This window comes from Anguilla anguilla, chromosome 1 (genome assembly GCF_013347855.1).
Source record: "Anguilla anguilla isolate fAngAng1 chromosome 1, fAngAng1.pri, whole genome shotgun sequence".
NCBI classification, from domain to species: domain Eukaryota; kingdom Metazoa; phylum Chordata; class Actinopteri; order Anguilliformes; family Anguillidae; genus Anguilla; species Anguilla anguilla.
In genome coordinates, this window is record NC_049201.1 from 82,035,521 (window position 1) to 82,058,300 (window position 22,780).

At 44.2% G+C, this 22,780-nt stretch overlaps 2 protein-coding genes across 6 annotated transcripts in view; one reads left to right on the top strand and one right to left on the bottom strand.

Moving 5' to 3' along the window:
• etsrp (ETS1-related protein) lies at positions 1-13,325 on the bottom strand. 2 transcript variants are annotated; one of them, XM_035380376.1, is made up of 9 exons: positions 13,280-13,325; positions 7,256-7,560; positions 6,421-6,502; positions 5,052-5,165; positions 4,693-4,767; positions 4,105-4,269; positions 3,225-3,482; positions 2,265-2,383; positions 1-1,303 (listed from the first exon to the last, which is right to left on the bottom strand). In XM_035380376.1, the coding sequence occupies exons 3-9, from the start codon at positions 6,500-6,502 to the stop codon at positions 1,001-1,003; spliced, it is 1,116 nt and encodes a 371-aa protein (XP_035236267.1). In that variant the 5' UTR covers positions 7,256-7,560; positions 13,280-13,325; the 3' UTR covers positions 1-1,000. The 2 variants fall into 2 exon arrangements, with proteins under 2 accessions (XP_035236267.1, XP_035236276.1); XM_035380385.1 differs by lacking the exon at positions 5,052-5,165 and having other exon boundaries at positions 13,280-13,323.
• fli1rs (Fli-1 proto-oncogene, ETS transcription factor-related sequence) overlaps positions 10,533-22,780 on the top strand; it is a 22,216-nt gene continuing 9,968 nt past the window's right edge. The window contains exons 1-3 of one of the 4 annotated variants that reach the window (XM_035380341.1): positions 10,533-10,710; positions 19,392-19,600; positions 20,969-21,141. In XM_035380341.1, coding sequence (XP_035236232.1) covers positions 10,693-10,710; positions 19,392-19,600; positions 20,969-21,141 — 400 coding nt within the window. In that variant the 5' untranslated portion in view covers positions 10,533-10,692. Of the gene's footprint in view, positions 10,711-10,843; positions 11,300-19,391; positions 19,601-20,968; positions 21,142-21,390; positions 21,437-22,780 lie in introns of those variants that run through there. The other 3 variants (XM_035380360.1, XM_035380350.1, XM_035380368.1) reach the window with 3 other exon arrangements.

The following is a 22,780-nucleotide window of genomic DNA, read 5'->3' on the forward strand; positions in this document are numbered from 1 at the left end:
TTATTTTCAATTATATACAATTTATTTACATGTTTTGACTACGCATGGTGGTAGATTACTTCTAAATGGACACGTAGAAAGTTGGACAAGTCGTGCTACACATTTGCGAGCTACTGTTGCGTTGGACATTTCAACGCAACGCTGTCGACACACAGAGAAGAGGTAGATCACAAAAATCATCGAAGCTGACAAGTAAGGTACTCTAAAAACCCCGCAGGTATTTCTTTCCTGCACAATTATAGCTATACGTAAAGGAAATACAAATCAAGAGTTAAACAGGACCGTCTTGTGTAAGCACAAGAAAAATACCACCCAGTTGTTTTTTTCTTTAAAGAGTTTAAAAGTAAGTGACAGTAAAGACAAGAAAATATAGGTACCCTCCACCTGTAGCTGTATAAACCGGGCGGTTTAACTGAGATGCTGGTATGATAGAACATGAATAATAACACCGGTGAATTAATTTGGTATTTTTAGATTAAATGTTGGTTTATGGGTCTGACAAACCACTGTCATACCACAGGTAATCTGCAACTTCAATAAACCAAGAGACGAGTGGTTCCAAAATTGAAGGATCGACTTGAATTAAACCTAAAATGGTGCTAACTGACTTTCATACTCCTTAGTACCAGAACAACACCATTTTTTTTTGAAGAAATTCTCATGTCCTCCTCAATCCCAAACCTGTACAAGAAAAGTTTAAAGATTTTTTGATACCGGGTGAATTGACCTGTTACTGGAGTCCAGACGTGCAACCGCTTGGCCGACGCAAATATATATATTTTTTTTTGTCCGCAGCAACACAGACGGCCGGCAGTGGCACAGGTCTGGTTTCACACGGTCGAAAAGTCACCCCCTCTGATCGGAAAGACCCGTAAGAAGCGCGACGGGGTTACAGCTGTGGCTCGGCGAGGTGTTTTTTTCCGTGAGGCCGCTCGACTCGGACGGAAACGCGTCAGCTCACGGGACCCGGAGGATCAGAGTTCCGCCGAATTTTTCCCGCTCACTGCGACAGCCACCCGTCCGCCTTGTCTTCGGACGCCGCCGCCGTCGCCGTCGTCGGGGCGGGGGGCTGCAGGTACCGGGGCGGGGGCTCCGCGCCCGCGGGCAGAACGTTGAGGCTGGCCAGCACCTCCCCCGCGGTTTTACCCAGCATGCTCTGCACGTCGCAGACGAAGCGGTAGACGTAGCGCTTGCCCGCCGTCTTGTGGATGATGTTCTTGTGGTAGTAGTAGCGCAGGCCGCGGCTCAGCTTCTCGTAGTTCATCTTGGGCTTGTTCTTGCACTGCCCCCACCGCTTGGCCACCTGGGAGACGGGGCGCAGAACACAGGAAGGGGTCGAGCCCCGTTCAGGCCAGGGTCGCCATGCAACGCCACGTGACGAGCTGCACCTGGCGACTCTAAAACCCCACACTCTGAAACCCCACACTCAAAAACCCAACACTCTAAAACCCCACACTCTAAAACCCAACACTCTAAAACCCGACACTCTAAAATCCAACACTCTAAAACCCGACACTCTGAAACCCCACACTCTAAAACCCCACACTCTAAAACCCAACACTCTAAAACCCGACACTCTGAAACCCCACACTCTAAAACCCAACACTCTGAAACCCCACACTCTAAAACCCCACACTCTAAAACCCAACACTGTAAAACCCCACACTCTAAAACCCAACACTCTAAAACCCGACACTCTGAAACCCCACACTCTAAAACCCCACACTCTAAAACCCAACACTCTAAAACCCGACACTCTGAAACCCCACACTCTGAAACCCCACACTCTAAAACCCCACACTCTAAAACCCGACACTCTAAAACCCGACACTCTGAAACCCCACACTCTAAAACCCAACACTGTAAAACCCCACACTCCAGAACCCCACACTCTAAAACCCCACACTCTGAAACCCCACACTCTAAAACCCAACACTCCAGAACCCCACACTCTAAAACCCCACACTCTGAAACCACACACTCTAAAACCCCACACTCTGAAACCCCACACTCTAAAACCCAACACTCTAAAACCCCACACTGTAAAACCCAACACTCTAAAATTGCTGCCCTTTGAACCAACGCGTCGATCCGGATTGATGTGTCGTCACACTCCTGTTTAAGCGCATGTAGGCCCGCGGTACCATTAACGCACAGAGCCTGAAAAGAGATGGTGGGATGGTGGGGGGGGCGTGGGGGAGGGGGGGGGGGGGGGGGGGGGGGGAGGGATTGATTGGGGGGCGGGGTGATGCTGACGGTCTCACCTCAGTGGGGTCGGACATCTTGAATTCCCAGCCGTCTCCCGTCCAGCAGATGAAGGAGCGGCACGCGGAGTCCAGGAGCAGCTCCAGCAGGAACTGCCACAGCTGGATGGGCCCCGAGCCTGGAGAGAGGGAGGGAGGGAGAGGGGGGGAGAGAGGGAGAGGGAGGGAGAGGGGGGGAGAGAGAGAGGGAGAGAGGGAGGGAGGGGGGAGAGAGGGAAAGAGGGAGGGAGAGAGAGAGGGAGGAATAGAGGGAGGCAGGGATAGAGGGAGGGAGAGGGAGGTAGAGAGACAGAGATAGGTGAGACTTTGCCAGACGTCACACATTCTCCACACTAGTGCAAAAATGGAATTTGTTACTTACTTACGTAAGTTATTCTGCATAAGACTGTCTGCTAACTGCCTAGTTTTCCAAATGACATTCAGAAACTGCCTTCAGTTGTTATGCCGCCAGACTATTCATCTTGGTCTCTAAAATGTTTGTCACCAATGATTTGATGAAGTTTTTAGAAAATATCCCAAAAGGCTTTTCAGAAAATCTTTGTATTTCCCATTCTACTTATATTTCTGTATTAACTTTCTGTATTAATTATCATATTGTGCTTATAATAAAATGTTGATTATATTAATGTAATCCTTTACAAATAAAGATATAATACATGGCTGGGTAATGAGCATTTTTATTGTGGATTGTGATTCATTTTCTTTCCATTTTTGTTTTAAAATCTCTTATTTTATCTTCATAACATTTATCAACTGCTCTTCATTTTTTACTGTGTTGTTGTGACTTAAATTATCATCATTTTTCTGTGAACCACATTGGGCAACAATTTCTTGTTATGTTTTTTACCATTTACAGTGAGGTGTAATAATGGCAAAGAAATTGTGTGCCAATTAGAAAGTCCTTTCTAGAGGAAGAGGAAGCAGCGCTTCTGGATTTAGATGAAAATGTGGCCCTCTCACCTGTGTACGCCGACATTCCAGAGTGCTCGCCCTCCGTCTCCGATTTCTGAGGATGTGCGCTCCTGCGTTTGGCCACACGGGGGCAGTATTGGTCAGAGGGCTGAGCGGTAGGTGAGGAGGAGCAGGAGACCGGGTGGTTCTGAATGGGCGGGCAGTATCCGGGAGATGGGTAGTCGGACCAGAAGGGCAGGGTCACATTCTGGCCCCCGCTTTCAAAAAGCTTCCCGTTCTGGTGCACGTAGGTGCGATCAGCATCACCTGTGCAATGCATAAGGATTTAGGACACTTTGTCTCCTAAAATGATGTCATGTTCACGGTATGCTCGCTGTTATCACTGGGTAGCACATATACATGGTATTGTCCAAGACGAATGAAAAAAATCAGAAGTCATAATATGTATATAAACTAAGAATGAAAATGAGGACACGAGGCAACGAAACGGTATTTAAAGAACATTAGGAACACAAAGTGGCCATTTTTCTCTCAAAACCGTTTCTTTGTTATATTGTGTTATATGATCGTTAAATGCTTTATTGAAAACCATGTTTTTAAAATCCCAGCGACAAAAAGAAAGGAGCGTTTTGCCTCACGAGAATCTCCCATGTCTACGAAGGTCACGTGATCACACGACGACTATTCAACACATACCTCAGTCCAACGCTTATTTTTCTAACACTTATTTTTATTTATTTATTCATTTATTCAGCCAGAAAAGTCTCATTGAGATTTAAAATAGCTTTTTATAAGACAGCACCGGCCAGAGTGTTTCCGTCAGCGCACAAAAGTTACGATACGTAAAAAAACAAAAAAAAACAAATTCGATTTCACATGGAGCTTTTACGCACGCCCTCCTCCCATCGCTCCCGTTCGTCTCTCTTACCCAGCTGGTCCAGAGTGTTGGAGGCCACACCCTGCGGGCTGAGGTTGTCCACCGGCACTGGGCTGAACTGCCGGCTCTGAGTCTGGGGACAGGACGGCAGCAGGTCCTGGTACGTCTGCGACGACTCCTGGAACCCCATTTGCGACTCGTCGACGCCGGAAGCGCCTGCAGTTCAGAGCAGGAAGAGACGGCCGTGATTGATGATCGAACTGTGTTACTCAGGCCGCGCTGGCCAGTCCAAATGTAGGCCGGGAACTGCACTCTCGAAACGGATGCGTTAATATCTAACACACTTTTGTGTTAGCATACTACTTTTGTGGTAATTTCAGCACATCCCCCCCCCCCCCCCCCCCCCCCCCCCCTCAAAGTTACTACTTGTGTGTAGTACAATTTATGTGTTATGAAGGGAGACTTTTTTTAAACTTCGTTAACTTTTTAAAACTTTTTTTGTGTTGAAAGTAACACAAAACGTACCTGTCCTTAACTAGACATGGCAGTGTGTTAAAAAACGGCACGTTTATGCGTTGTCTTTAACACGTCTGTTTTGAGAGCGCAAGGTAAGCTTGATTGGGCGAAGTGAAAGCTCACCGTTGGCGTAGACTGTCCAGCCGTTGAACTCATGATACGCATCCAGGTTGAACAGTCCAGCGCCACTGGGGCTCCCTGAGAGAAAGGAACGCTGGCGTTAGGAAGTGCAGGCACACACCTGTGTAATAGTAATCTGCTCCACAGCCCCCGCAGGCAAAATTAGAAATCCAAAATGTCACGACCTTATTTTATTAAATAATTTTAAAAAATGGGTGGAAAGGTTTTAGTCTCAGATAATGAAGTTGTGGCACGTTGCAGTTGAATGCGAAAGTTTGAAAAGAGGGATATGCAAATGTTAGTGTGCTATGCCAACACCTCTTGGGGGGGGGGGGGGCGGATATAGGCAATATGCCGTATACCTTTGGAGCCATAGAGTTGAATATCTTTGTGGTGGTCCCCATAAGCCTCTGTGTACATCTGTTGCCCTGATCCACTGCTATCTGATAGGAAAGATAAGTCTTCACCACTGAAGTCTAGGGGAAGAGACAGGACACAGCGGGAAATCAAATTGCTGGCAGATAACAAGAGGAAAAAAAGGGGGGGGGGTCAAATAAAAATTCAACCCTTTTGCAAATTTATTGAAATATATTCAAATAAAATATACTAATTGCTTACTGCAACAATGCACAATATATGGGTAAATGTGCACATTAATGCCACTTGTTCATATATTGCATTGTTTCAATTTTTTTAAAATCCATTGCCGTCAAATATATTTATCATTATTCTGTTCCCACATGTTTACAGTATACTGCAGTGTTTTGACTTGCTGCAGGGCAATGGGCCACTGCTTCTGCTTCCTCACCAAGCGTGGGAGCTGAGCAGAGGGCAATGACCAATCTGATTACTAAACGCTCCTTCATGATGACTACGAGAATGACTACGGGGCCCATCGTTGCTGCAGCTACAACTACGGCTTTGCACCAGAAATTGGCTCGCTTTCTCTCTCCCTCTCCGTCTCTCTCTCTCCCCCCTCTCTTTCTCGCTGTCTCTCTCCGTCTCTCTCTCTCCCCCCTTCTCTCTCTGTCTCTCTCTTTCTCTCTCCTTCTCTCTCGCTCTCTCTCCTTCTCTCTCACTCTCTCTCTCCGTCTCTCTCTCCCCCCTCTCTCTCTTGCTGTCTCTCTCTGTCTCTCTCTCTCTCTCTCTCTCCAGCTCGTCCCCAGAAAAAGGGGAGAAACAGGGAGGTCTGGGGAGGAAATGAATGCATTAGGCGTGTGACAGAGTGGTGATGTGGGGAAGGGGGTTGGGGTGGGGGGGGGGTGCTCTCAATCTGTTGGAGGCGGAAGTCTGGAGGAAAGGATTAGGAAAAGAGAGAGAGAGAGAGAGGAGGGGAGTGAGAGAGAGAGTGTCTCTAACCTGACTGCAACCACCCCCCACCCATCCCTTCATTTTAAAAGAAATATTTCAAACTCTGCAACACAGCCATTTCCTGACAAGGCCCACAGTTCCGACAGCACACAGCTTTGGATAGTCAAGGTCCACCTTTGGAAAATTATAAACTATTGCAGCCCTGGCTGAAGGTTTGAAGGACAGAGGAAATGTTTTGCACAGAAAACTGAGGAAAATGTTACAGGAAAAAAAGCATTAAAACCTGACTCTTCCCCTAAATAGTAACTGTAGCAGAAGCATTATAAGAAGCGTTAAAAATACTGGAGTTAATGAATGATGCTAGTATATAGGTAGTAATGGTAGCAGCAACATTCAAGTTGAATAAAATCATCTCATTACCATATGATCCAAAGTCAAATCCAGCCGGGACTTCCTGTGTTCTGAAGTCCTCAATATAATAACCAGATTGATACATTTCCATCTGTAAAACAACACAAAGAAGGTATGAGAGTGTAAGAGCATGGACAATTTTCCTGATACTTTGGTTGGTGTTTTTTCTGAAAATGTGCTTAGATTTGGTAAATAAATGTTGTTATCATATTTCAACGTGATGTTTGAACAACACAAGACAAAAAAAAAACAATGAAGTATAGAGTTTAACATAAACAGTTATATAACATTTCTGAAAAGTAGGCTATTGCTGTCGTATTTGTGTTAATCTGAATCATTATACAGTACTACACCACGAAGTCTCATTTTACTTCAACAGCATAATCGACCCTTTTTAGTTGTTGTTATGGTTTCTGAAGAATTCAAGTGTTGACTATTGTCATCGTTACATTACCTTACATCTATGCAAATCCAACATTGCGCACGAATAACTAACAATTATTTTTCTAAACACGTCGTATTTCACCTGATACCTTTGTCAATAGCCGCAATACGCATCACCAACAATTCATACCAGAACTTTGGACGAGGTAGGATAGGGACACAGCCCTGTAATATAAGATTTCTAAATTATAACCTGTACTACTCAAAGTGTGCCCGTGTAAAACCGAATCCACCGGGGTCGCAGGTGGTTTCACCAGCTGTACACAGTAATCGAAAATATATAATATCCCGATCCGGCGTAGTGAGAATATTGATTTCCGAAAACTACAAAATGCACGACTAAGAAAATAAAACAATAAACGAAGCAGGCACGTGACATAATACCTTACTTATAATTTACCTTCCGTTAGTTTGAGTTGATCGTATAATTTCAATAGTCCTCAGGAAGTAACTGGTGGGTTGCAGTTCTGTGTTCTGAGGTAGAAGGATGCCGTCTCTTTCCCTGCAGGACGCGACAGTTATAAAAAGGCTGCGCGTGAAGGGCGTGGCCCGATGGAGCGCTAAGGAATGCCCTCCGCTTCGTGACTCCCCTCGCCAAAAACAGAGGGTCTAGCAGTCTGTGACGTCACATCGAGGCCACGACAGTCTAGGGAGCCACCCAGACCTCGTCCATTCAAAGAAATCCAATGATGTCAATGAACCATTCTGTAAATCAAGGCACACACAACACTTATGAAAACGAAAATAACATCACTAGTCCTCTGACTACTTAGTTTAGGCATCACTAATAATTCTACAACTGGGCCAAATAAAAGTAACAGTAAGGCCTAATCTGCAACTAGGCCTGCCAAAAAATAGCGGTGGCTACTTCGACAATTTTGAGTCGCAGTAATAATAGACGAATAATTATTACAAACAATAGTAACACTAACGACAGAAATGGCAGTCACGATTATATTGCTGCAGGAAAAAGTTGAGATGTTGGTAGGCTATATTTCCCCCCCAAAAAAAATCTGATGAGGTCTTCTGAACAAGATTGCCACCCAACCCGATGATGTTGTGTCCAATATATCTGGTTAGCCCTACAGTTCTGTTTAAAATAACCTCCGTTTAACTAGGCATTTTTAGCATGCAGTCTATGTGCACCATGTTTGTAGAGTTTAGTAGATACGTTTTCCCATCATGGATTGCAATCTGGTAACCGTATCTTTAGGCGCCTGAACGCTCCTCAATCAGATAAGATAATAAATAGCCACTGGATCGGAATAATCGGATTATCTGATAGACTATATATTAACATCTCTTCATAGGCTGTGACATTGCCTAATAGTATATATAGCCAATGTTTTGCACATATGAAGTGCGGACAATAAACAGAGGACAACGAAATCGCCTTGCATCATTCAGGGTATCGCCATTAAAAACAAAACATAATGATAATTAGCACGATTTGAAGATATGAACACATTCAGGCACTCGGGTATTTTGGGAATTGATATGAAAATGAGCGATCAAATTAGTCAATTTACTTGTTAAACAGTGGAAAAATCTGAAAGCGAATCTAATGCTTCTACACTTTTTCTATTGTGCTTGGAAAAAACGAAATTTTATTATAAATGTAAATTGTGAATGAACTCTATGTAAATAGGCAACATTTTAAAATGCGTTTGTGAAAATTGACAATTTTAGAGATTTTTGTGTTCATACACACATACACGCAACGAACGCACGCCACAAACTATATATATATATATATATATATATAGGCTAAACGCATGAATCATAGAAAATCATAAATATTACACCATGGTTACTAAATTATTTTTTGTTAAAAATATTTGTAAAGTTGGCTGCACGAGTTGTTTAAAGTCTGACACATTGTGCATATCTCTAAGTAAAAAAAAAAAACTCTTGGGACCCATTAAACTAAACAATGGCCAGTAAAGAGGTAAGTAAAAACTCTGAAATCACGGCGTGCGTGGCGAGAGTAGATAAGACCACTGCAAGGACGCTGTAAAAACAAACAGTCGTGGCCGCGTGGCCGTTTTCTCTCTCAGCAGAAAAAAAAATCACATCTGGAAAAGTGAGTGGCCAGCTTGAGCTCACGGTGCTGGAGACACGAGTCGTGATTGAGACCGCCCCCCCCCCCCCAGTATCCAGACAAGGACACAACCAGACTCAGGTTACATAAGCACCTGATCGACGACTCAAGGGCAATGATTGATTATCTTTTTTTTTTTTTTTTTTTAAATTAATGAACAGAAAAGAGCGTCGGACAGACAAATTAAAATTCCGCTCTGACATTGTCTGCCTACCATCCATGTAGACATATCTGTATACCCACAGACCAATACGAAAAGGTTGACCTAATTTAAACTAATATATTAATAAACATGCGGAATAACAGAACTGAAAACTAAATACGTTTGGACTTACACTTAATACAAGTGATCAATTATGAAATTAGATCAAAATCAACACGATCGTCGAGTCTGTCACGTAAAAATAAAAATGGTAAAAAAAAAAAAAAAAAATTTTAAGCATTTTTAAAATGCTAATTTTCTTGCTTTTAAGTGCCCAAATCAGAGATACTATATGCCTAAATTGGTCATAAAGCAATACGTTTCGTACAGCAACTAAATTTTGCTCAAAAGAAGGCTCTGTGTTGTTGATGTTTACATGCACATTTACAGTATATAGGCCATCCAACAGAAACATTTAAGACGGTCTAAGGATGACAGGTTACATGCAGGAGATGAAAGATGCACTTTTACAACTCGTCGATAGATGGTGATTTGGTCGAGTCGGCTAAAGTAGCAATCAAGAATGACGTCGTGTCCGCTTGTGTTTTGAAGTGTATTAATGGACACCATTTAATGGGGGGTCGGGGGGGGGGGGCGATATCGCTGCGTGCAGGTTTTGTGGTCCGAAATTTTGAGCTTGAAGTGCCATTTCCGGGGTCATATTTAGACAGGCAACAGGAAAACGGCAAGAGTGCGTTCACTATTGCCATCATTGATCGCCATAGGCTTGCCATGTTGTTGAGTTAGTAAACAACATTTAGCAATACTGCAAAATTGCAAGGCTGAAACGCTCATATTTTAATATATAAAGTATGACTTGAGCCCAAAAGTCCACCATCTTAACACAAATATGTGAATTGCACGAAATTAAAAATTCCAGGCTGTAAAAACATCAAAATAAAATTGATAATGCATATCTACCGCACTACAGACATTTGCATTAGAGGTATTTATCAGACGCTCTTATCCAGAGCGACTTACACAACTTTTTGCATACTGTCCATAAAATTAATTCCTTTTTTGTAATGTTTGTATGAATCAATTAACAGTCCAAACATTCAAATATGAAGGTAAGTGAAATGCCAAAACACAAAAAAATATAATAGCAACTTTATTCTGGAAGCAGAAATAGTACCTAACGTACTTAAAAAATAAGTTTGTATGCAGGGACAGAGCATAAAAACTCTCTAAAAGTAGTCCCACCAATCTGCCGTTTAAATCTATCATAAGAAAAAAAAAACGCGTAATTTTCTAAGAAATTTAAAAAATGTTTTTGTTTCACCAATAGGGAACAAGCTTTAATGCTTAGTGTGACTTCACTTCCCAATTTTAGAAAAGAGAGAGAGAGCGAAAAAAATCGTCATCCGGTTATGGTCAAAGTGAAAATTGTTGCTGCAATGGTTTGAGCCGAGGCATAAACGCGCCTGTGCATTGGAGTCGATGCGATTACGACAGGGCAACAAAGCAAATTAGTTTACAAAGTGCTCGATAAAACCTATAATACATGAGCTTCACAGACTGAGCGTCAGCTGCAATGGATTGTACGATTAAGGTAGGCGGTTGATCTAGTTCTGCTGTTTTCATGTTGTTTCTGAAAATGAGTTGCGCGCAGCCACCCACTGAGTCGGTTAGCAGGTCTCTTTCTGTAGAGTGAGAGAGACGACGCGGTGATGCGAGGTCCCCACTCTTTCCTTCTTGTACAAAATTTCCTCTTCCTTCCCGTTCGTGGTTGTATGTCGGCTCTTTAATAACACAAGAAACCACTACAACATTTAGAGTCAGATAAAACTAAATGGCGTCCAGAACAGAAGGGGACGTTAAAACCCTGATTTCCATTTGTTTTATTTTTTGGCGCTCCAGTTTTTGGTTTTAACAAATTTGGTCATCTCAAAAAAACTGACATGAAGAAATATTGATATGTTATAATAATCAGTATAAAAATGCAATTGTTTTTTTGTTTTTTTAAAAAACTAAAAAACGAATTATCAAGAATATCAGATTTAAAAAAAAACAAATAAAAAAAGTTGTGTTCGGAATGCATTGGCGCGCTCGACGCAGGTGGCTCTCGAGCCTTCAAGCTATTGGATACAAGAAGGACTCCTTTCCAAAAAGCTGGAAGACTGAATTCTGCGAGATGACCGGTACCTGTGATTTTTAAAAATAAAGATTTAGATAGCACTTAACTTTAAAGATTTAAATATGTAGACTTGTCATAATTTGAAATAATATAGACTAAATTACATTTTTCATGTTTGGCAGGCATTTTGTCTATTTCCAACAAATGAGAGAGCGTAACACCATACCCGATAGCCCGTATTACATACATGCTATCGTTGTTTGCCGTAAGAGAGAGTGCATATATATATATATATATATATATATATATATATATAGTCATATAGTCATATATAACATTTTATTTTTACATTTAAAAATTATAAAATGAATTAGTAAAACATTGCTTCAATGACAATGAGATTGGCCTTCCTCAACCTTTGGGCAAATTGCAGCACAGTAAAATGTCCAGTTTTAATTGACTCAAACAGAGTTTATATGAGTCCACTCTGGCCATAGTGGACTCATATAAACTCTGTAAGAGTTTATTTAACACTGAACAGGCCTATTTTCCGTTGCAGTGGCACGTACAAAACGACAATTTCCAGAAACTATAATAATCCAACTTTGCTTTCAGTAGTTTGCCTTAAAATCGTTCCTTTAATATGCTGCTGAAATTTAATCCATATTTAGCAGCTATAGTCCATTGCTTCTTTTTAGAGAGTAGGCGATGCAACCACGCCATTTTAGAACCTATAGGCAATTTATATTTTACGCAATTTTATGTTTTTGACAATGACGTACCGGGCACTGAAGACTATAACCTGTATCTTTCACACTCCGACATCTTCCTTAGTTTTGCTGTCTCGAACATGGAGATTGAGCACAATAAAAAATGAAACTGTACCTGCAAATGGTTTAAAACTTATTTTTTAAAAGAGGAAGTCAACAAATCGTCACAGAATGTAACTACAAATACCACTGAAAACATTATATTTACTAGCATCTTCCTGCCACCAAAGTTGAGGCCTATATAGCACAAGTGTAGCCTATTATTTTAAGTGTATGCCTTCATTGACATTGCGGTGTTATTCTTAATGCGAACGTCTAAAATCAGCCATGAAGTGAAGATAACGGTCAACAGTTAATTTCAGGAGTACAGGACTATAACGTTGAGCTGCCTCTGTTCGCACAATATTAATTTCTCCAGAGGAAAAAACGAGTGTCGGTGGGTCAGAGCGTCTGTAAAATCCCAAAATGTAAATCCGCCTCAGTATACTGAGTATTTTCCCAACGGATTTACAAGTAGCCTATACCTTGTCGTATACTTTCTAACTTTAAACCTCGCAAAGTTAGTTAGGCTACAGTCGAACTCCTTGTCACGTGAGCAGTTGTTTTCCAACCAATGTTCGGGGAACAGAAGCTTAGTAAGGAATGCTTTCTAATTGTTGGAACTGAACAGTAGCCTATTTATTTAATCGCCCGTCCAATTTCATACGAATGCGCATGAAAATGTGTTATTGCAAATACATTATGATGTGATGCAGTAGGCCTAACGTAGCCTACATCAGTGTTTTTGTTTTCTTAAACATACATTGGTCATTGCCTGTCTCAGTTGTGATTCGGCCTAGTTCTACGATACGCATTAAAGGCCCTATTACTTAAAGCTACTTTTTAATCATAAGGCTGTAGTTCTGTGTTAACTGTTAAAGGAAATAAAATGGTAGAAAACAGAATTTAATTCCAGAATAAACCATTTGTTTTTTCTGTCCATAAGCAAGCCACCAGCATATTTTTTAAGAACGCTAAATGTTTCTGTCGTCTTTTTCAAATTAGATTATTAGATGAAGATTTTTACTGGCAGAGGTTACACCATAGCAATCCTTCCATAACCCCACCCGTCTTAGTCACATAAACTGTTTCTAAAGAGCGCGCGAGAAGGCCACATTTACACTCTAAACCCAAACACCTGCTTACAAGTTTCAAAACCACAAGCGAACGGTTAACGATGATTAAATTGAGATTTATACGGAGTGGCAAAGGCAATTTATGAAATATTCGGTTACCAATTAAAACATTTTTCCCAGTGGGCAGCTCCGACCATCGCGCGCCAGTGTCTCGCGTCCAGGGCAGTTATTTTAAGAATAATTTATAGTAAACTGCAGGGTAGGGGCTTGTCAGGTGTCGTTATCTGAACTCTGCAGGTTTCCTGTCTCTAAACCTCAGGCTTTCCGCACACACTTCCGCTCCCTCCACACCAAAAAAGCAACAAAGACTTTCAGAAAACAGAAAAGTTCTTTAGATGTAAGAAAAATCAACACATTGTGTTTAAAAAATGTTGCCAATTGTGCGACGTGTATCGTAGAATAATTAAAACGGACTTAAACGAACGCCTATATTTGTTGAACATAAGCTTGGCCTTTTATCTACTTTGGGCAACCCGCCATTTTTCTAATGTTGCTGCGTTAAAAAAAAAAAAAAAAAAAAAAAAGTTGTGAAAACCGCAGCGTGTTTTTGCAGCCTAAGATGCAGCTGCTCACTCCTGTGCAGAATCAGCTCGACTGCTCGTCTACTTCTTCTTTCCTGCTCTCTGAAAAAAACTTGAGAGCAAACACATCATTGGGCGCATGAGCTTGTAGAGAGCTGTTCAGTTGTTAACATTTGTACAGATTCTTCCAATCAACCCACTCTTTAAAAAATAACAATTAAAAAAAAAATGAACATAGCTGGGCAATTCGATAATTAAATAAAAGTAATTTACGGATGGTAACCACTAACAATTCAGTCTCGGTTCCCAAAACCAGGGTACACAAGAATAGTTCTCTTCAACTAATTTATTTTACAAATGTAATGTTAATATCACCGATACAGCTATTTGTGGGCAGCCAGTTTTTGGGTGATAGTAGCTTTTAGTAAGTGGAGGCATTTCCGGATACTGTGAGAATACTCATCCAATGAAGCAGAACAGGGGGACAAAACGATGAAGCATTAATAATTACTTGAAAATCGTTTTAAAAAAAAAAAATAATATACATGTTTATTATGACTGTCAGTTTGTATGTTTCAGATGCTAATGTTTATTTCGAGAAAGTACTTATTCAGGTTTATCCTTAAGCCATGCTATAGAGAGGAACCTTTTTATTTTTTTAGAAGGGACATACTGTTTTGTTGAAGTATGACACATGAGAAGGTCAAGTTAAGCATTCTACTGTGATTGATTATATAGCCAAGCATGTTTTATTTCAAATTGGGTGCTATATAAATATCAAATTGATTGGTATCTGTATTCTTAAAACAGCAGTAGACAGTCATTATTCTATGGTAGTCCATATAAATACTGTATGTTATGAATATTTTCTCAAAAATGGAATAGCAGTCCAATGTAAATTAGCTTCCTACAGTTGTGTAATAATGAAAAATGTTTTTCACCCGCTTACAAACAAAGATTGACCATGGATGTCATTAGAAGCAATGGCATTATTCTACAAAGATTTCAATGCAACATTAATGGAAACTTTTGTGCCAGTTAAAAGCACTGAACACTGAATAGACCTAATTTCAGTTTGAACGGGTATCCAAAAATACATAAATTATATATATATATATATATATTCAACATTGAACAGTGCGATTTATGGGGAAAATCCATTCTCATGTTTGTTTCTGAATGAACAAAAACAAAAGACAGTTGCACTCCTTTTGGGAAACGCGAAGTTTGTATTCTGCGCAAGCGGGTGCACAGTGCTGTTTCACCTGTGGCTTCCAGGAACAGCGAATGTCGCGTGGCGTTGGTCGGCCTGTAGTGGAATGTGTGCTTCTTCGCCGTCCCGTTTGACAGTCTTCGGAAGACAAATTACTACAGGCACAAATTATGAAGCCAGTCGTTGGCACCTGAAACTGAACTGCGCTGAAACTTGACACGGAAAGTATCTGCCACAGTGCGGCCGCGAACTGTGCAATCTACCGAAAGAGCTTCTGGGCCTCATGCATGGAAACAGACAACAGAAGAATTACTACAGGAGGCCCTTTAGTAACACACTGATTCGTACTCAACTGCTCAATGTGAACATGCGTACCCCAAGGTTTGCTGATGTGATTAGAATGTTCGTAACTGAACATTCTAATGCTGATGTAACAATCACTACTGATAATTAGAAACGATCGAATTCTAGAACACCGACTTTGAATTTTGAAAAAAACAAAAAACAAAACCTACTCTTTAACTCTTTAACTCTTATGCATGCGTGAATTTAATCTGTTGCATGAAATTTCAGAGCTTTTTGGATTAGAAGCATGAATGTCCAGCTCTTATCTTTCCATGTTAATGTTTCAATTGCAGGCAGCGGAAGGCCTGCTGGTCTGAAATGGGGGGATTGCTTCTATGATTGTGACTTCTATGTTGTGGACTGATTGCAAAGTGTCATTGGTGCTGTGTTTTGATTGGTAACATAGCAACAGCATTGCACCCAGCTCAGTACATGAACCCTCAACATTATTGGGTACTGGACTGTGTCTGGGTATTTGTTTGGGTATTTGTCTACAGTGGTACTCAACTCTGGCCCAGTGTATGGTGGTTTTATTTCCAGATTTATCTGCAATTTGATGGACCCTCTTAATGGCATATCATGACAGAAACAGACATTCAAGTTGCAAATATGTTTATTAAGGACTTTTAATCAGATGGCTCAGTTGTCTATGTGCAGATGATTCCCTTTGAAAGAGATTTCATTTGGTATTGATTAACCCTCAAGAGTAGATTTTTTGGAAAGTTTTTTTTTCTCTTCAAAATTCTAAGTTACTGTTCTAGAGCCCCATCGCTTTCAATGACCAGTAGTGATTGTGACATCAGCATTAGAATGTTCAGTCAAGAATGTTCTAATCACATCACTGTAATCGTACGCCCTGGAGCGCCCTAAATGCTGACCGTGTGGGCAGCCTGCTCGCAGAAGCAAAACAATTTGTGGAAAGTTAGGAGTTGAAAGGCAAAGCACACGAAGCTCTGTTGCTTTTCAGCATGAGCAAGCTCGTGTTGTGCCGTCCATAGCTGACCCACATACCCGCATACATATCCAACAACCAACACGCCCCACCCCCCTCCCAACACCACCCCCTCCCCCTTTATGGCCAGAGCACCTTACCATCCCCTGCGCTGTGATCCCATCCCCACCTGCTTTCCTCCTGCCTGTAATGCACGAGCACAGAGGCATAGGAGGGTGGACTGGGTGCCCCCTCTTCACTTAAAAAAACGGGAGGGGGGGCAGGGCTATGTCTCAGCACTGAATTATGGAACGTAGGGATGGCTGCAGCAACACTGCAGTACTGAGGAGACAGGCTGGAGTGAGAAGCAGCAGACACGGGGGTACTTCAGGTCCAGGGTTCAGCAGCCCTACTTTCTTGCAGGGGCATGCATAATTTTTGCAGATGTATTTTGTCATCGTATTGTCTCTCTTGGCAACCGGGCCTGCAGTGAAACTCATCGAACAGGAAGTCAGTTGTGGTATTAGTGGTCATGCTTTGCTGTGCGTGCGTGTGTGTGTGTGTGTGTGGTTGTGTGTGTTTCTCAGGGGGGGGGGAGGAGGAGGGAGAGAGAGAGAGAGAGATTCTGTATACTGTTTGTGTTTCTGCATGTTTGTTTGTTTATCTGTGGTAAGTCGTTGTATCCATGCTGTTAACGTGACTATAAGCAAGGCTGTGCGTGTGTTTGTGTGTGTGCGTGTTTGTGTGTGTGCGTGGACATGTTAACCCGTGTCTATCTATGTCTCCACATGAGTGGGAAAAACACATGCCAGCTATGTACGCTTAAAATATGCTTCACCACACTCAATCAAAATTAGTCACGCTTGTTCACATCTCTGAGCAAAGGACACAGCTCACCACTTTGATTATTATTAGCCTAAAGGTGTATCTGTGTGTGTGTGTGTGTGTATATGTGTGTGTGTGTGTGTGTGTGTGTGTATTTCATCTAATCTTTTCAACCTCAACCTAATGCACCCCCAGCAGCGGAATAGCAGAGGATACATAAAAGAAAAAAAAAAAGTTTCTGTATCAGAAAAAAACGAGTGTTCTGTTCTGATTGGCTCTGGAGCCTCCACCAGTCCAGCTCTTTCACTTCTGCAATGAATGAGGCAAAGGACACCCTGCCCTCGACTATTTCAGTCAGCCCAGAGACGCAGCACCCCGCCTAACGCGGTGACAGCGCCAGCGGACAGCATCCGGCCTTCGTCTCGCCCTGGGGCCAGTGCGTTTGGGCGCGGTGAGGGGACTGCGGGTTTGAATCCCACTGCACCGCGCTGTGCCCCAGATCGCGTTGACCGCTGCCTTCGCTTTCACTTCTTTCTCGCGTCGAAATCTTCGCGTGGGGCTAGGGTTGTCTGCACACCCGGCAGATTCACCCACAGGTGCTTTGATACCAAAATTGAAGCAGATTTTCCAAAGGTTTGACTGTCAGCCGAGATGTTATAGCAGTATTAAACGTGGCAATAAATATGCAAAACCAGCGTGTAATTTATTACATTTTAAAACCGTAAAAATAACTGCAGCTTTTTTTTTTCTATTAACGAGTGCTAAAAAGAAAAGGTCCAAGAAAAGGGATTTGTTGGACTGCATGGAGATGAGAATTTCAGTAGGGATGGAGGAAAGACAGCGCCACCTGCTTTTCAAAACGGAACTGCAGGACTGCATCAGGCCACAAGACGCTGGAACAATGCGACTAAAATAACACACTCACACACAATGGGGCAGCGGCACACAGACGCTAATCAAGACCGTTTCCTCAGTGGCCAGCAATGACCTGCACCCCCGCCCCCCCCCCGCCCCCCCCCCCCCACACTTTGCCAGAAAAAAACACTCCCAGTTTGTTCTCTGGCTTTAAGTGACCCACATTTTAATAGCCCCACCACCCCACCTCTCCCACCCCCAACACACATTTCCCATCCCCTGGCATGTGCCAAAAGGTTGCACTGCATATGGGGCTGGAGATTTCCTGTTCACAGCCTAAAACACTGCAGTGACGTACAAACTGAAAAGACAATACATCCCCCACCACCAACATGCACACACACACACACACATTGGCATACACACACACACACACACACACACATAGGCACACACACGTACACACACACACGCACATTCACAGACACACAGACACAGACACCCACATACACACACACACGCGTACACACATTCACAGACACACACACACATGCGCACATACACATACACACAAATATACACACACACACACACACATTCACACACACGCGCACACACACCTATGTGCACATACAGACACACACACACACACACACACAGGTCCCCTACCCATCGAGCTCGTACTGCTGCACACCCACACACACACAGGTCTCCTACCCATCGAGCTCGTACTGCTGCACACCCACACACACACAGACGGACCAGCCATTTGGCCTGCAGGTCACCTTACGGGTGCAGAAAACCGTTTTCAAAAGAGACGGTTTCTCAGATCTCGATCTAGCTCCACCTGTTCTCACATCTCCACCCACACCCTCTGATTGAAACAGAGATGTGGTTAAAAGCCAGCATCCGTTCATTTCACCTGTAGCTCGGAAAGCAAGACACACTCTCCTTCAAGAAAGACCTCTTCCCCATTTTTTCAACTTGCTCCTCCTGACCCGGCAAATTTTCTGGAAAATTTTTCTGAAGGAAGAACCGAGGCACAGTGGCTGCTGGCGCCATCGACAGACAGGAAGTGCACTTCACCACCAAATGAAACACGCAGAAGGATAGACTGTGTTATCAACAGCATGGCACAACCTCACCACAGCCAAACCATTAAATATGGAAACTTTTTAGATTTTTAGAGTGGCCAACTCTGTACAAGTGTAACCCAAAGCCACGGCAGCCATTTCCACGATGTGAGCCTCAAGGGCCAATCAAGCTTGGTTACACCTTGGCCTGGTCAAGCTTGGCTGACTGTTGGCCTGGTCAAGCTTGGCTGACTGTTGGCCTGGTCAAGCTTGACTGATTCTTGGCCTGGTCAATCTTGGCTGAAACTTGGCCTGGTTAAGCTTGGTTACCCCTTGGCCTGGTCAAGCTTGGCTGAAACTTGGCCTGGTTAAGCTTGGTTACCCCTTGGCCTGGTCAAGCTTGGCTGACTCTTGACTCTGTTTCTCTTCTGTCTCCTCTCCCGTATAGGAAGCCCTGTCTGTGGTGAGTGAGGACCAGTCGATTTTTGAGCAGACCTACGGACCGGTTCACATGAAGGGGGAGATGACATCACCGGGGGGGTTCAGCCAGGGCTCCACGGGGAGCCCCGAACCCCCGGAGTCCGAGTGGGGGGGCGTGGGGGGCAGGGGTGCCGTGAAGAGGGAGGAAGAACACATCAACGGATCCAGGTGCGAGAGGTACGTACGCACATGCCCAGAAAGGTTCCAATGACATCACTGTCACGGGGGGGGGGGGGGATGTACTTTCCACCAGGTAGGCACTCACCTGAGAATTTACACTTACATTTTAGCATTTAGCAGTTGCTCTTATCCAGAGCAACTGCACGCAGATTACATTCTTACACACAATCCACTCATTCAGCTGGCTATTTTACTGAAGGGGTTCAGGGGGAATACCTCGCTCACAGGTACAGCGTCAGTGCCCCAGCGGGGAGTCACGCCCACGGCCTTGGATTTGACCCACAAGCCCCAGTTCTCCAGCCGTCATGCCATGGTGCCACCCCATAATTCAGTTCTCATTTGTAGCAACACCTTGAGGCATCGAAGTGGGTGGAGAATATAAGCGATTGTTTAGCCAAGCAGAAATAGGGCGTTAATTCATACAGAGAGACAGGGGTTTTTTTTGGTGGGGGAGGTGGGGGAGGGGGGGACGGGCTTTGATAGGACAGCAAGAGTTAACTGCTCTTTGGAAAAGCGTCCGGCAGGTGTACACACCTTGTGAGCACGTGCAAACGTGCAGGACCACTATCACATTCACTCACTCTTTCATTTTCTTTTTCTTTCTTTCGTATATAAATAATTTAAAACAGATCAAAAATAAGCAAGTTAAAAAAACCCTAGAAAATAAATCTGAAAATTAGATATCTCAAAAAACTGCTAAATGACGTGTTGCCTCTATGATGTGTGTTGAGGCCTCCTCTGCGGGCTGTCAGTGTGTAAATCAGTGTGTAAATCGGTGTGTAAATCAGTGTGTAAATCGGTGTGTAAATCAGTGTGTAAATCAGTGGGCAGTACTGTAATGGTGTGTATTAATCCACCATCCCCCTCTCTTTCTGTTTCTCTCTCTCCATCCCTCTTTCCCTCATCCTCTTTCTCTTTCCCCCTCTTGCTTTGGTCTTCCCTTGTCTCTCTTTTTCCCTCATTTATTCTCTCTCCCTTTTTCTCTCTCTTGACCCCCCCGTATCTCTCTGTCTTCCCCCACTCTCCCTCCCTCCCTCTCTCTCTCTTACCCCCCTCTGTCCCGCTCCCTCCCTCCTTTTCTCTCTCCCTCTCCCCCCACTCTCTCTCTCACTCCCCCTCCCTCTCTCCCCTCTCTCCCCCCTGTCCCTCTCCCTCCCTCCCTCCCTCCTTCTCTCCCCCCTGTCCCTCTCCCTCCCTCTCCCTCTTCCCCCCACTCTCTCTCTCCCTCCCTCCCTCCCTCTCCCTCCCTCCCTCCCTCTCTCCCTCCCTCTCTCCCTCTCTCCCCTCTCTCCCCTCCCTCCCTCTCTCCCTCCCTCTCTCCCTCTCTCCCTCTCTCCCCTCTCTCCCCTCCCTCCCTCCCTCCAGTCGTGAGTCCCCAGTGGACTGCAGTGTGCCCAGGAGGTCCCGGCACATAAGCAGCAGTAACGAGGGGGAGCCGCTGGTGTACCAGACCTCGTACCCAGAGCCCCGGTCCAGCCCGCAGACCGCCGCCCCCCCGAACAGCAGCACAGAGGAGAAGAGGGTCATAGTGCCTGCAGGTAAAGAGCCTGCCCCGCCCGCCTCCCCCCCCCCCCCTCACAGCAGCACAGAGGAGAAGAGGGTCATAGTGCCTGCAGGTAAAGAACCTGCCCCGCCCCCCCCCCCCCAAAAACCCGCCCCCTGCCCCCACCCGCCCCCCCTAACAGCAGCACAGAGGAGAAGAGGGTCATAGTGCCTGCAGGTAAAGAACCTGCCCCGCCCAACCCCCCCAAAAACCCGCCCCCCGCCCCCCGCCCCCCCCACCCGCCCCCCCTAACAGCAGCACAGAGGAGAAGAGGGTCATAGTGCCTGCAGGTACAGAACCTGCCCCGCCCGCCTCCTCCCCCCCCCCCCCCCACAGCGTCCCGCTCAGTCTTCACCATGACACCTCACTGAGCCCTGTGGCGATGTGTGCTGACCGCAGAAAGAGCAAAACAAAGCTCGCCCCCGTCGGAGGCCGCTGCTCGCTGACGGCCTCGCCCCCCCTGCACTCTTTCCCTGCTTTTTTTCCGGCCTTTTTTTCGCAAATGCAGAAGTACTGAGCAGCCGAGTAATTTTAGCACCTGCAAGGGGAAGCGATGTGTCAGTGGGGCAGGGGGTTCAGAGAGAGAGAGAGAGAGAGAGACAGAGAGAGAGAGAGAGAGAGAGAGACAAACAGAGAGAGAGAGAGAGAGACAGAGAGAGAGAGAGAGAGAGACAGAGAGAGAGAGAGACAAACAGAGAGAGAGAGAAGAGTAAAGAGCATCCAGTAGAGGTCCCCTGTACCTTTAAAACAAGATCTGTGGGGGCGGGGGGTGACAATACACTTCCTGCATGTGTATGTGGGGGTACATATATGTGTGTGTGTGTGTGTGTGTGTGCGTGTGTTTGTGGATCTATGTGTATGCATGCATGTATGTGGGGGTGCATGTTGGTGTGTGTGTGTGTGTGTGTACTTTATGTTAGGAATAATCCACAATGAGGTGTGTGTTAAAGGTTTTTAACACACAAAGTGGAGTGGATTGTTCTGCTTATACTACAGTCGTTTGCCAAAGATTAAAAAAAGAGGCTCCTGTTGATCCTTAGTTTGTTACAAAGTTGTTTACCAGGCTACAGGTTTCTAGAATTTCTGCATGTTGCTGTGGTCACAGGTTAGCTAGTTGGCCAGGTAGCATATGAATTTATAACTGTGATTAAGCTTGACCCAAACTACTTGTGCATTAAAGGGTGTTAACGCACAGCTTCCAGCCAATCAGAATTGTAGATACCTGTTCAATTACACAGCTGCAATTACACAATGATCACTGAAGTCATTTGGAAAACAACTAATCAATAATGATCTTGTAGGAGTGTTATTGAGAAAAATTGAAAGTGTTGAGTTTTCAGGACTCTATTGGTTTGGTCTAGTTGGGGAATTGATAATTTGGTTGGATCTAGGGCCTCGCATTCTGATGCACACGTGTGTGCATGCGTGTGCGTACATGCGTGTGCGTGCATGCGTATGTGTGTGTGAGTGTGTGCGTGTGTGTGTATGTTTGTGTGTGTGTGTGAGTGTGTGTTTGTGTGAGCGTGTGTGCGTGTGTGTGTGAGTGTATGTTTGTGTGTGTGTGAGTGTGTGTGCGTGTGTGTGTATGTTTGTGTGTGTGTGAGTGTGTGTTTGTGTGAGTGTGTGTGTGAGTG

What these genes read in the sequence shown, in the direction of transcription:
- etsrp (XM_035380376.1), bottom strand. Translation starts at nt 6,502, where the DNA reads ATGGAAATGTATCAATCTGGTTATTATATTGAGGACTTCAGAACACAG. An exon ending in CTGGACAGTCTACGCCAACG is followed by an intron (nt 4,270 to 4,692) that starts GTGAGCTTTCAC and finishes TCTGAACTGCAG; the next exon opens with GCGCTTCCGGCGTCGACGAG. An exon ending in AGATGTCCGACCCCACTGAG is followed by an intron (nt 1,304 to 2,264) that starts GTGAGACCGTCA and finishes CCCGTCTCCCAG; the next exon opens with GTGGCCAAGCGGTGGGGGCA.